We start from the raw sequence: 14,622 nt of genomic DNA on the forward strand, positions 1-14,622 counted from the left end.
AAATTTCAAGAACTTTTAAAGTTTCTTCAAGTGCAGTGACAAACACCATGAAGTGCGATGATGAAACTGTGTCTCATGAGGACCGCCACAGGAAAGGAAGACCCAGAGTTACCTCTGCTGCAGAGGATACATTCATTAGAATAACTGCACCTCAGATTGCAGCCCAAATAAATGCTTCACAGAGTTCAAGTAACAGACACATCTCAACATCAACTGTTCAGAGGAGACTGCGTGAATCAGGCTTTCATGCTTGCAAAGAAACAACTACTAAAGAAGAAGAGACTTGTTTGGGCCCAGAAACACGAGCAATGGACATTAAACTGGTTGAAATCTGTCCTTTGGTCTGACGTAGTGTAGGTGTACTGATGATCTCCGCACGTGTCGTTCCCACCATGAAGCATGGAGGAGGAGGGGTGATGGTGTGGGGGTGATTTGCTGGTGACACTGTCTGTGATTTATTTACAATTCAAAGCACTCTTAAACAGCATGGTTACCACAGCATTCTACAGTGATACACCATCCCATCTGGTTTGCGGATAGTGGGTTAGTGGGACTATCACTTGTTTTTCAGCAGGTCAATGACACAACACACCTCCAGGCTGTGTAAGGGCTATTTGACCAAGAAGGAGAGTGATGGAGTGCTGCATCAGATGAGCTGGCCTCCACAATCACATGACCTCAACCCAATTGAGATGGTTTGGGATGAGTTACACCGCAGAGTGAAGGAAATACAGCCAACAAGTGCTCAGCATATGTGGGAACTCCTTCAAGGAGAAAAAGCATTCCAGGTGAAGCTTGTTGAGAGAATTCCAAGAGTGTGCAAAGCTGTTATCAAGAAGAATCTAAAATCTAAAATATATTTTGATTTGTTTAACACTTTTTTGGTTACTACATGATTCCATATTTGTTATTTCATAGTTTTGAGGTATTCACTATTATTCTACAATGTAGAAAATAGTAAAAATAAAGAAAAACCCTTGAATGAGTAGGTAGTCCAAACTTTTGACTGGTACTCTATGTACATTTGTTGGGTGCACCTGTGTATTTTTAACTGAACACACTGAGGACATGAAGGGGGTAGGAGAACCGGTGGTGCCTGAGACAAAGTTGAGGTGGGGGTGGGTGAGACCAGCCCTCACTGCCTTCTGTATTCTGTCTAATGAGGCCCACTGTGAGAGAAACTGATGTTTTCCTCCGAAATATTTGATAGCCGGATGGCACTGTGTGACTCAGAGAGGGTATTGTGGGGGTTGTTCTTTTGTGTTGAGGGCTGTTGGAAGTGTGAGGTAGTCTTTTTGTTTTTGTGCGGCACGTGTTTGTACATGTGCAGATTGTCAGCCTGTAGGCTTGTGTGTGAGAGTGAGCACACACATACCACAGCATACTGCCTGTAACTATGTCCTCCTTTCTCCTCCTCTATCATGGACTACTAGTTCTACCTTATCTAACCAATAAAAGCAACCTTGAAACAGCCATATCTCCTTGTCCAGGTGCCAACGCCAAGCTCCGCTACCAGATCACCTCTGGCAACACCATGGGCACCTTTGACGTGGAGCCAGAGGTGGGCACCATCTTTGTGGCCCAGCATTTAGACTACGAGATGGAGCAACGCTACGAGCTGAGACTGGTGGCCTCCGACGGGAAATGGGAGAATGAGAGCCTAGTGGTGGTCCATGTGGTGAACCGCAACGATGAGGCGCCCGTCTTCGGCCAGACAGAGTACCACGCCGCTGTCACAGAGGAGCTGACTGAGCTGCCCGTCTTCGTGCTGGAGGTCAGATGTCATACATACTATAGGCCATGGTTCCCCAACTGGCGGCGCATGGGCCGAATTTGGTCCACAGGTGGTTTTATTTGGTTCCCCAGGTTTTCTGAGCAAAACTATTTTTTTATACTTTATTTTCAACACCAGGAAATCAGCTCCAAGTGATTTTAATTTTGGAACTCTGTTCGCAAGTATTCCGACACATACTAGAGATACACCCGTATACAAATGTAAGCAAGGTTTGAAATTATTATGTTTTGGTCAAAAAGTGTATCTGTTTGGGCTTCTTCGGTCAATTTACGGTCTAAAAATGATTTGTAATTATGTACCGGCCCCCGACCATCCACTCAAGAAGAAAATCGTCCCGCGTCTGAATCTAGTTGATGATCCCTGCTCTAGTCCCTACGTACTGGTTTGCCTCTTATAACAGCCACATAAACAGTGCATTACACCATTAGGTTGTTTCATTAACTTACAGAGCCTCCTGTCTTTAGCTGGAGGTCAGAGGCCATTCATACATAGTCCCTTTGTAACAACGACAATAGCAGGGTAGGACAACTGATATTTGAAAGCCTTTTTTGATAAAGCTAAACTTGCTGTGAGGAAGTTCTGTTTTATACATGCAGTATAAAAACATTTAATAGAATGGAAGTGAATGCAGTGACATTGTCCACCCATTGATGGAAATGTGGCTTTGGCTTCACCTCTCAAGTAGCATAATATATACGGTAACTCATAGCACATGTGGGCATTGTGTGAAATCAAATAGGCTCCAATGTTATACTCCTATCCTAAAGTGTTGATACCTAATAGTACTCAACATGAGCACCCACAGTTTGCCCACGATAAATAGTTGTGGAGCCTCCTGCTTTTTCTTAGGCTTTCATTGTGTACCCAGCCTAGTTTCGTCACACCTATTCCCAGTAAAACTGTTTGTGCACGTCGCCAAGGTAAATCAGATTAAAAAGGAGTACGATTCATGAGGCCATGGAAGTAATCGTAGAGAGAGAGGCATGTGTCACAGTATTCAACCCAGGGCTGCTTTCCTGGAGGTGGAATTGATTTGATGTGCACTCGGTTCCCCTCTAATGCACTTAATAGTTTCCAGTGTGTGGCAGGCAGCCATCCCTTCCCCGAAGTTCCTTCGCTCTGTATATGAATACAATCCTGCCGAAAGAAAAAAGATTGGAAATCCAATTTGAAATGAGTATTTACCTGGCCTTGGCTGTCGTACGCCGCACCGTGTCTCGATATTGTCTTCTCATTGCATTGTCAGGAAATGGAGAGAAAAAAATGTAAACTTCAAAGGCTTTTGTAAACAAACCCTCCGGTGAGAGGGGAAGAGAGAAATAAAAAAGTGTATTTCTTCTTTTGCTGGCATCTATTAACTTTTAATTGCATTGTGCGTTCTGGTGATAGATGTGGGGGGAAGTGTCTGAGCTTGTCCTTCACACAGAGATAACATGAAGGCAGGCTAATTATCCATAGAGGAAAACCAGGAAAATGGTCTTATTTTTGTTGCAAGGCAACAGACTGTATATTGGCTACTGCAATCAATTCTCTTTTCATGTCCTATTTTTGGGGCCAGATGGAATCTGAAGAGGCAGAATATCCGTAAATCAACAGAAATGGTTAAAAAAAGAAATTGAAAAGAAAAATTCATAGCAGATTCTATCCGGCCCTACTGTCTAATGCTAGGTTTTTGGGGGTTTCCTGTTTGTAGGTTTCAGCCACCGACCCAGACCAGGAGGCAGACCAGAGCGCCCTGCGCTACTCACTCCACGGCCAGGGAGCCGGCAGTGAGTTCACCATCGATGAGAGTACGGGTCGCATCTATGCCCAACGCCGTCTGGACCGTGAGGAGCGCCCGGCCTGGCGTTTCCTGGTTCTGGCCACCGATGAGGGAGGGGCGGGACTCACTGGCTTTGCTGACGTCCTTTTGGAAGTTCATGACATCAACGACAACGCACCAGTCTTCCCATGTCCGGCGCCGGACTCTTCAGGCTGCTTTGTTGGCCACGTGCCTGAGAACTCTCCCGCCGACACCTCAGTGATGGAGATAAGGGCCACGGATTTAGATGACCCCAAGGCCGGGAAGAACGCCATACTGACCTACCGCATCGTACAAAACGTTCGCAACGAGATCAACCTCAATCTGTTCTCCATCAACCCTTCAACTGGAACCATCAGTACAGTTCTACGGTCTCTGGACCGTGAGGCGGAGGACCGCTATCTGGTTGTGGTTGAGGCCAGGGATGGTGGGGGCTTGTCTGGGACTGGAACGGCTACCATCATGGTATCAGATGTGAATGACCATCCACCAGTCTTCACCCAGAGGGTCTACAATGCCCAGGTTTGTTCACCTGCTCAAAACACACCTGTTCACCCCAATACTGTTGCACTGTAATATGTGAGTATTTTGTTATCAATATTTTAATGTCATTTGTTATCAATATTAATAGGTGGCGGAGGACCTAGAGGTGAACAGCGAGGTTCTGGCGGTTTCCGCCAGCGATGGCGACCAGGGTGAGAACGCAGTGGTCACTTTCAGCATCGTCGGAGGCGACGAGGACAGGAAGTTCTTTGTGGAGACGGACAAGGCGAACCGGCGTGGTGTGGTGCGGCTGAAGAAGAAGATGGACTTTGAAAAGCCCCACGAGAGAACGTTCAACTTGACTGTGAAGGCGGAAGACGCAGACTTCTTCAGCCTGGCATACTGCCTGGTTCAGGTGGAGGATTCCAACGACCACGCACCCGTCTTCTTCCCACAGTTCTATGAGGCTCCTGCCATGTCTGAGGACGTGTCTGTTGGCACCATTGTGGCTCAAGTCACCGCTGCCGATCTGGACTCAGGACTAAATGGCCGCTTCTCCTACAGCATTGCCAAAGAGTCTGACCCCTACGGGCAGTTCCTGGTGGACCAGTCAGGCTGGGTGGTAGTGGCTGACTCTCTGGACCGGGAAATGGTATCCCAGCACAGACTCATGGTCCTGGCCACCGACACGGGCAGCCCGCCACTCACCGGCACCGCCATCGTTATGGTTACCGTACTGGACGTCAATGACAACGGGCCAGAGTTTGAGGTGCCCTACAAGCCCATTGTGTGGGAAAACATGGCTGCCCCCCAGGCGGTGAGAATAAACGATACATCCCTGCTTCTCCATGCAGCCGACCGCGACTCCTCACCCAATGGTGGACCGTTTTCCATCTGTCTCCTGATGTTAACCTCCGATGCTACCAGCTTCAACCTGACTGACCTGCGCAACGGTAGCGCTGCACTGAGTACCCTGCGAACCTTTGACCGTGAACGCCAGAAGGAGTACCGCCTTCCCATTCTCATGATTGACAGCGGGTCTCCCCCAATGAGCTCAACCAACACATTGACGGTTGTCATCGGCGACAGGAATGACCACCCCCACTCTCCGGGCCACACCGACTTCTTCGTGTACAGCTACCATGGTATGTTTCTCCAGTGGTCTGCTGATGTTGTTACAACACTACTTGTCACAGTTGAATGCTTACGGACTCTTGAAGCCCAACATCACTTATTTAGTATTTCATGCCATCTGTCAGCTTGCTGTAACTGCTGGAAAAACTCTGCTTTTCTGTCATGTATTTTTAGTAGATTCTCTGTATGGGTTTTGCCAGATGAAAGTACATTAACCTTCTAATAAGAATTCATCATGTATCTTCAAACATGCCATGAAGCAAACAATTTACTTAAGCTTAAGTCCCAGGTTTGATAGGCATATAAACAGGAGCCATTACATGTTTTATTTTATTTCACGCCTAAGGGGATTACAGCACTCCATTTAGCTTTTTGGAGGGAAAACGGGAGCTAACATGCTAATGTGTGCACTTCCCCTGCTGTGTTTTCAAAACCGTGTCCATATGTGCCAACGAGGCGACGCTCTCCAACTTATCTTCCCTCCTCCGCCCCTCTTCCTCCCCTCCTCCTCTTCTCCCTTTCTTTCTTTTTCTCCCTCACTCTGAGAGCTTTAGGTGTACCACAGGGAAGGGTTGTCTTCCCGCACCTAATTCTGAGTTTCCCCCCGTAGGTGTTCTCCCCACAACAGTGCTTGGACAGGTTCAATCCCCTGACCTTGACGACTGGAGCGAAAAGGTTTACAGATTCCAAGGCAAACCCCCCAGGTACTTTGATCTCCTCACTAAAGTTGGAATGAAGCCCGGCCACTTAAGAGAGAGGAAAAAAGAATAAGACAAAAGAGTGTACAATAAGAGGGGAGGAAAGTGTGGGATTGAAAGAGAGAGAGAGAGAGACAGAATGTAAAAGGAGAGAAAGATACATTTTAGGGGAAGGAGAAACAGGCCGTTTAAGAGAAACAGAGAAAGTAGAAATAGATTGGAAGAGAGAGCGGGAAAGCGAGAGGGAAATGGAGAGGGAAAGGGAGAGATGAATTGTCAGGAGCACCATTATTAATACTTCATAAAGAATTGTATTGAAAATTCCCAGTGAAGCGAGGAACGACGCTCTGGTTTTGTTTGATGGGTGCGCAATGTTTGGTGTGCACTGAAAAGAAGCTGATTACGCTGCTGGCACCTCTCCCTCTAATGAGACACCTGTAATCGGAAGAGCTAGTAAGCACACAAAAAGATGACAAGGAACAACAGAGAGAGAAAGTGAGCAAGAAAGAGCCATTACCATGTTGAATCCCCAGTCAGCAGATCCCAATGCGTCTCGAAGGACCAAACTATATGGATCATTTCATTATACCTACCATCCATCCGTGTAGATGATGATTTGAAGCCTATTTGTTTTCTGTCTCCAAAGTGCTGTGTTGCATGTTTGCCCCGGCTAGCTCTGCAAACAGGGATTCATTAATGTATTACATTAACATGATGTCCCGGGGAGGGATGACATAACACACATCTCCCCACAGCTCAGCACCTCTTCGATTGGGCCAGCCGGTTTAATTTTCTTATGGCTCAGATAATTACCTAATTTGACCTGACTTCTGAAGGTCACGGGCCATGCATAACCAGCTTTTACTGTTACGTAAGAGAGAGCTATGGCACCTTTTCAAATCTCTTTTGATCGCGGGCCAGTGTGTGAGGGTACTTACCTTGGTGTGCCATCAAATGATGTGATGCTAAAACAATAACGTGGTCATGTGGTAAAGCTAGGTGTATCTGCAAACATTTGTTTGTTGCTCCAGTTGTACAAAGGCTCTATAGAACAGAACTGACATACTGTACTGCTTCTTTCTGTACTGCCCCCCCCCCCCTCCCATTTTCAGTAGAGACGGAAGCTTCAAAAACAGAGACATTTTGAAAGACATCAGATTAACTCCTTGGCATTGACCTCTAACTTGAGAGGTGTGGAGCGAGTGAGGTAGATGGAGATAGTCACAGCAGAACCATCATCATTCCCTTGTCATGATCTGAGCCAGTGATAAGGACCAGAGTGGACAGGGGCCAAGTAAATAGAGGGATGATAGATGGAAGGGGATTGAAGATATGAGTAGATAGCTGGGAAGGAGAAGAGTCACTGTAATAGAGGGAACAATGACATGTGAGTAAGAAAAGTTACAGAAGTGAGAAGTAGACTTTAGGAGCAGGATAGGATAGAAAGTTCTGCAGTATTAACATGGGGCTTAGGCAGGGCTGGTGGGGTTAGTGTAGTGAGAATGTGTCTATGGGGAGTAGACAGAGAGACATAGAAGGAACCCAAGAGGCTGTGGGAGCAGGTTCAGGGGGAATAGGTTTTTGATAGAGTGAACACTGAACTGGGTATTCAGGGAATAGGGTAATAGAGTTAACAGGGGGCTAGGTGGGAGGAGGGAGGGGTGTTGGTAGAGTGCAGGAGAGGTAGGGTAGAGGGGGTTGCATTGATACTGATAGTGAACCCATCTATAATGCATGTGGCTGTCTCCCTGGACAGTTCAGTGTTTTAATATGCGATGGTGAGCATGGAGGGAGGCCAGGGATAGTCCTGCATGGATGAACACCGGGGGGACTTACTGCTGATCTCTCTTACTCTCTGTTCTCCCCCTTCCCTCTCTTTTACTTCTATGCCCCCTACCCCCCTTTTCTCTCAATCTTCTTCCATTTCTCTCTCCCTCTATCTTGCTCTCTCCCTCCATCTCCTCCTCCCTCCTCCCTCTCTCAGCGGGTTGTTCAGTCTGAACCACAACTCAGGCCAGTTGATTATCAGAGAGGGGGCCCCTGTACCGGTGGGTTCCTACAGCCTCGAGGTGCGTGTCTCCGACAAGACCTGGCCCGACGTGACCTCCACTGCGGAGGTCGTTGTCATGGAGCTGGATGAGGAGGCGGTCCAGAACGCTGGCTCTTTGCGCCTGTCCAGTGAGTTTTGCCACCTAGTTTATCAGCCAATATCGTCACTTTTCACTCTTTATCTTGGTCACTGACCACAGACCATAAGGAGCTAATGCTGTCATAATGTTTCCATGTGTGATGACATACACGCTTGAGTGCTGTGTGGCAGGCCTTCTTGTATCTAATAGTTCCCTAAGGTCGTGGTTCACATCACCCCCAGGCCCCAGCTGAGCATTTACAAACATCTGACTGATCTGTACAATCGTTACCTGTAAAACATTGGGCAGGGGAGTGCTTTGCAAGGGGCATTCCACTTTGTAGTGTGTTGAACTACAAAATGGTGAACTGAGTGTACTGACCGTTCAACCCCCCCATCCTGTTGTGCAGACATCACAGTGGAACAGTTCTTCAGTAGTGCACCGGGTCAGGAGAGTTCTTTCTCCCGCCTGGGTCGTCTCCTCTCCGAGCTTCTCCAGACCAACCGGGACAACGTCCACATCTTCTCTGTCGCCAATGGCAACCGCCAGGGTGAGCGCGAGGTCAGCGTGTGGTTCGCCGCCCACGGTTCGCCGTACTACAAGGCCGAGAAACTCCACGGCAATGTGATGGCACATAAAGCTAAGGTGAATATGGGATACACACTAAGTGTCTCATATAAGAGTCTGAATACGCATAAAGCTAAGGTGAAGATGGGATACACACTTAGTGTCTCATATAAGAGTCTGAATACGCATAAAGCTAAGGTGAAGATGGGATACACACTAAGTGTCTCATATAAGAGTCTGAATACGTATAAAGCTAAGGTGAAGATGGGATACACACTAAGTGTCTCATATAAGAGTCTGAATACGCATAAAGCTAAGGTGAAGATGGGATACACACTAAGTGTCTCATATAAGAGTCTGAATACGCATAAAGCTTCACACTAGACAACGTTACAATCATTCACACTATCTCACACACAGTGATGCACTACTAAAAAGAAACTCATATTTAAAATCTCACACACACTTAAACACACACACACACACACACACACACACACACACACACACACACACTGACACACTGACACCATGCTCAACAACATACATATTTCATCACACACACACACACATTTAAACTCTCACACACACTTAATCACACACGCACAGCGGCACACTACTCAAGTGTGTGTACATTTTTCATGTCCATTTAAGGCATGAGATAGCATCTGGTGACCCAAGCTTGTGCCGGGGGAACAGAAAGGGAGAGAGGGATGGATGAATGGAGAGAAAAAGAGGGATGACAGGAGAGAACGTCTGAGTCTTTATAAAGTACTCACTCGTCCATAAATCCTAAGCTGTTTTGTAGTGGGTGTTGCGCTGCCCAGAAGCAGTTGTTTATATACTGGATGTGTGTCACTGACAGTTTTACTGCTGCCTGTTAAGGTTGAATGGAACTGGTGAGTTGCCTTTAAGCCATTGGAGACAGATTGAGTCAGAACAAATTCATCCAGAGACATCACCTGACTGTAAATGAAGACTATGAAAGACTGATATGAAGACTGATTCAAACCAATTTGATTTCACTGACAGGCAGTAGACTGACTCTCTCTTTCTCTCCCCCCTCCTCTCTCAGTTGGAAGCAGCACTGGGTGTGTCTATCTCCCAGGTGGGTATAGACGAGTGTCCCTACACAGACTGCAGTCAGTCGGGCGGCTGCAGCAGCGACGTCACCTTCAGCCTCACCCCCACCGCCCTCAGCTCCGGGAACACCTCCCTGGTGTCTGTCTCCGCCTCCTCTGAGGCACGCTGCGGCTGCAGGGCCAGAGAGAGCCTGCACCAGGCCTGCTCCTCTTACCCCCGCAACCCCTGCCTCAACGGAGGCACCTGTCAGGACAGCGAGCTGGGATACAGGTATGACGGCCGAGCTCTCACTAGTTAGCATTAGCTGTTAGAAATAACACATTCACAATGTTTCTCCCCTGCCGTTCAGGTGCAAGTGTCCACCCATGTTTGACGGGCCTGAGTGTCAGCAGACCAAGCACTCCTTCGGCGGCCAGGGTTATGCCTGGTTCCCTCCCATCAGGCCTTGCTTTCAAAGCCACATCTCATTGGAGTTCATAACCGAGTCAGCCAATGGGCTGCTGCTCTACAACGGCCCTCTAGGCCCCGCCCAGGCCGGAGAGCAGGAGGACTACATCGCTCTGGGTAAGAACAGACAGCCTACTTGTAGGCCCTGAACAGAAACAACCACACCATAGTCCATCCCACTTACTCCTACTTCCTACTTTCAATGTGTCTGGATATGGATAGGTAAAGCAATATGGGGATCGACTGGCAACCAGCACTCTTGATCAAACCTCTAGTGGAGGTGACACTCATATCCTCATAAGCCTGCGTCATATTCAGGTCCCTATAAGCCATATGGCTTTAATGTCAAGTCATGTCCCCCCTAATCCTAATGTCACATCCCAGAGGTCCTATATGTCCTTAAAAGATTAGTCCAGTTTGGCCTTTAGAAAGGCCTTACATAATCTGTTTGGTAGCCCAGTCGCATTAATTTATGTAATTATCGAGCCTGCTCCAAGTTCCCCCGCTCTGGGGATAGCAAATCGAACATGGCTGCTGAATTGATTGCGGTGAAGCATTTTTCACTGGTTCTGCTCAACTGAGTAGCAGTGTAGAACACAGAGGTTGGTCAGGTCACACACCATGTAGTCATACACACTTTCACACACATACTGTTGTTCCAACATTAAGGTGGCTTATCAATGTAACTCTGTATATTGGTGAGTCAGCCAGTTTCAAGCGCTTGGTGGCTCGATTGGCTTGTTTCCAAGAATATGTTTGTGAAAATGACTAGATTGATTGATGCAGAGTCAGAATGTGTTTCCACTGTTATGTGATCTCAAGCTTCGAAGTGATTATGTCTCCTCATCCCTGTTTCCTGTCTCTCTTCCAGAATTGAGGAATGGCGTTCCGACCCTCAGCATCAGCCATGGATCGGGATCACTGACGTTGCAGCTCCCAGCGAGATCCACCGTCACGGACCGCCGATGGCACCGCCTGGACATCGTCAGTGACGGAAAGGTCCAGGCATATTCCCAGAGGAGTTGGAGGAGGGAATGGTTGGGGATTGGGGAATAGCCGATGGGGGAATCCTCATTGGGATGCTTACATTATGAACTGAGCTAGGACCTGACTGTGAACATGACGGTGGTACTATATGATGTGTTTAATCCAGGCAGTTCAACTGATCCTAGACCAGTGTTCGGGGGCAGTGGTGAATGAGGTGGAGGGTCTAGTGGTGGAGGTGCTGGAGACAGATCAGTCTGGCTGCAAGGCTTCTGGAGAGACCCCTGGCAACCTGAGGTAAGAGGAGACAACTGTAGACCACTAGACTACTACAGACCACTGAAGACCACTACAGACAAACCATGTTATGCACAAGCTAACACTAGCTGGGTTCCCATCCAATTGGCGACAGATTTTCATGTGAATATTGTAAAATCAGCTAAATAAAAACGATGTGTATTTTCTCACCAGAGATGTTTCCATCAAACTGACCTGTTGCAGATAAAAGTCTGTGATGACGTATTGCACATAAAGATACCTTTTGCGGTCAAATTCCCCAAAATGTCCCCAATTTTCCCAAATACAAAATTACAAGTTAAATGGGTTTCAATCGTATTTTAAACTATACTGATGGTTTTCTCGCAAAACGTTTTTTGTGGTTATGTAGCGAGTGTGCCCACTCTGGTATTGGCACGTGCTCTCTAGCCAATAGCGCTATCTGAAAGATGTTCACTAGAGCGCACATGTAGCCGACACGATGAGGTTATTATTATGGACAAAAGAGACATTCTTTTTATTTGTTAAACAGCCGCCAAGCATCGATTATCATGTCACCAGAATAAGACCCTCAATATTTATTGGAAAGGAGCATCAAGCTCATCAATGTGCGATTTAATCACCCTGTGAAGTTCATCATATCCTATTTCATCTGTAGCCTAATAAATGACATGCTTTCCCGACGAGTCGTAGTGGGAGGACTACACAACATGTCATCGTGTGACTCCAAGTTTACTTCCATATAATGGTTATTATATCAATATTTCGATATTTCTCGCATAATTAATTTTACCAACACAAAAAGATAGCGTAGCGTATTTTGTTTTGTCGACATTTGGAAAGTTTCCCGAAAAAGATGATGTTTCTGTCAGGCCTGTCATGACATTTCTGATCCGACATGGTCTTTGCTTGCATAAAAAGGTTGGATGGAAACCTGGTTACTGACTGTTATTCTTCTTACTCTTCTCTCCCTCTCCTCCCCATCTCCCAGGTTCCTGAATGTGAACCAGCCTCTCCAGCTGGGTGGGGTGAAGGAGACCTCCACACACAGACGCTACAAAGCTTTCACTGGCTGCCTCAGGAACCTGGTGGTCGATAGCAAGGTAACCTCTCTACCCTAACCTCTCTCTTCCCCCCCACCCCCTCCCTTGCTTTCTCTTTCCTTCGTTCTTTCTTTCTCTCCCTCTGCATTAAAGTCACACCTCCTCCTCTTCCTCCACCACCTTTTATTTCAAACTTCTCTAGTAGTTCTATCCTTTCCTCACTGTCACAGTGTTTTCATGCTCCCCATCAGAGTGACAGAGCTGTCTATCCATCAGACTGATAGTGACAGGTTTATGAACAGAGCTCAGAGGAGGCGGAGACTGGCAGCTGTATTAATATACCTGGGAAGAAGAGATGCTTTCTTTAAGTCTGTTTACTCTATGGGGTTGTCATTATTCATTTGTTTATGTGAGTGGGTTTTTCCTAGAGTGTTTTGAGAGGCAGTGTATGTGTCTTCCAGTTGGGAGAGTGTTAGCTTCTCTGTCTCTTTTGCGACTTCTCTCTGCAGCGTGTGTGTGTGTGTGTGTGTGTGTGTGTGTGTGTGCACGCGCCCGCGTGCGTGTCAACCTCTTTGTGTGTGTCTTCTGTTGGCACTGGCTGAGAGAGTTGGACAGACGGTCGTTTGAGCACAGCTTATGAAATGAGGACAAAAAAACGATTTCAAAGTCCAAATAAGACATCAATTAAAAGAACATCTCCTCCATAAACTATTCCTGAAAGCAGATTAGCTTGTGTGGTTTTGCGTCACTGCTGGGAAATATTGAAGGGAGGGAAAATGGGACTGAAGTGGTGGCCATTTTGGCTCAAATGGTTGACAGTTGACCATATACAGTCCTGTTTGACATGAATAATTAGGGGAGAGGAGCGCAGCAGGACAGCATGAGTGATGACCATTTTGGATCAGACAGTTGATTATGTACAGCAACAGTAGTAGCCATTTTGGCTCAAGAAGTTGACCATATAAAGCCCTATTTGACATGGGGTGGGAAAGGAGAGGATCACAGGACAGCAACAGCATCCATTGAGCTCAAATGTTGATAACTGACTCTGAGGGCTCTCTTTATGTTTCTCTAAGCTGATATTTAACCTATAATGTATTCACTACATCTCTCTCTGGAGGTATATGACCTGGGAATTCCGGGGGAGAGCTTGGATAGTTCCCCAGGCTGTGGCCTGACAGACGGGGTGTGTGTGACAGCAAGTGGACCCTCCTGTGGCGTCCACGGGACCTGCCTGGGCGAGTGGGGCTCCTTCAGCTGTGACTGTCACCCCGGGTACAGCGGGCACAAGTGTGACAAAGGTAGGTGACTTTGCTGGTGGACTGGTTCTTCTTCACAGCAGTATTTTGGTGTGTGAATGTGTGTGAGAAATGATTAACCATATCGCCTCTCTCCCCTGTAGCTCTACCAGAGTGGTCCTTCGCCAGGGACAGTATGCTACGCTACCAGCTGAGGGGGGGAGGTAGCCCCCGTCGTACACACATCCAGCTCCTGCTCCGCACGCGCTCCTCCTCTGGCACCCTGCTCTCCATGACGTCCCACGGTGCCAACGAGTACATCATCCTGGAGGTCAGCGCCCTGCTGTCACATCACTCACAGGACCCAATTTAGTCAATTGGAAAGTGAAAAGTGGCTACATTTGCTGACGTCCTCTCTCCACTCTCTCAGATCGTAGACAGCCACCTGTCGGTGCGTGCCAACCTGGGTGACGGTGCCCACTCCCTTCGCCTGGCCAGCCAGCGGGTCGACGGGGGCCAGTGGGTCCTCGCCAGCTTGCATCGTCATGACAACCTCTTCACGCTGCGCCTGGAGCAGGGCGGTGGCTCGCGGGAGGCCAGGGCCTGGATGGGGAACAGGCGGGAGATTGTGGTGCACCCCTCCAGTGTGCTGCTGGGGAATGGACCCACCCCGGGACAATCTGCTGACTTCCAGGGTAAGACAGTCTCCTCTTCTGTCCTTTCCATGTTTTCTCTGCTGTTTCTCTCTTCTTTCTCCTCTGTCTCCTCTTTGTCTCAATCTATTCTCCTGTTTTCCTGCCTCCTTTCATCCTCTCTTCTCATCATGTCACCTCATCCTGTCTCTACTCCTCCCCTCCTCTCCACTGTAATGGTCTCCTCTCTCCTTGTGTCTGCCTTCTAGCTCTCAGTGTGTGTATCTTTGGCTGGGTCAAAAAGCCACAGGT

At 47.6% G+C, this 14,622-nt stretch overlaps 1 protein-coding gene across 1 annotated transcript in view; it reads left to right on the forward strand.

The window, feature by feature from the left end:
• Nucleotides 1–14,622, forward strand: part of LOC110534670 (neural-cadherin) — a 129,064-nt gene that overhangs the window by 110,138 nt on the left and 4,304 nt on the right. The window contains exons 17-30 of the mRNA XM_036945505.2: nt 1,491–1,774; nt 3,489–4,118; nt 4,228–5,224; nt 5,824–5,917; nt 7,896–8,089; nt 8,450–8,685; nt 9,683–9,960; nt 10,040–10,254; nt 11,009–11,136; nt 11,291–11,418; nt 12,389–12,500; nt 13,561–13,741; nt 13,843–14,009; nt 14,109–14,373. Of these exons, the coding sequence (XP_036801400.1) occupies nt 1,491–1,774; nt 3,489–4,118; nt 4,228–5,224; nt 5,824–5,917; nt 7,896–8,089; nt 8,450–8,685; nt 9,683–9,960; nt 10,040–10,254; nt 11,009–11,136; nt 11,291–11,418; nt 12,389–12,500; nt 13,561–13,741; nt 13,843–14,009; nt 14,109–14,373 (3,909 nt within the window). The remainder of the gene's footprint in view (nt 1–1,490; nt 1,775–3,488; nt 4,119–4,227; nt 5,225–5,823; nt 5,918–7,895; nt 8,090–8,449; nt 8,686–9,682; nt 9,961–10,039; nt 10,255–11,008; nt 11,137–11,290; nt 11,419–12,388; nt 12,501–13,560; nt 13,742–13,842; nt 14,010–14,108; nt 14,374–14,622) is intronic.

Source organism: Oncorhynchus mykiss, chromosome 2, assembly GCF_057628025.1.
Source record: "Oncorhynchus mykiss isolate SJ-2025 chromosome 2, ASM5762802v1, whole genome shotgun sequence".
Classification (NCBI taxonomy): domain Eukaryota; kingdom Metazoa; phylum Chordata; class Actinopteri; order Salmoniformes; family Salmonidae; genus Oncorhynchus; species Oncorhynchus mykiss.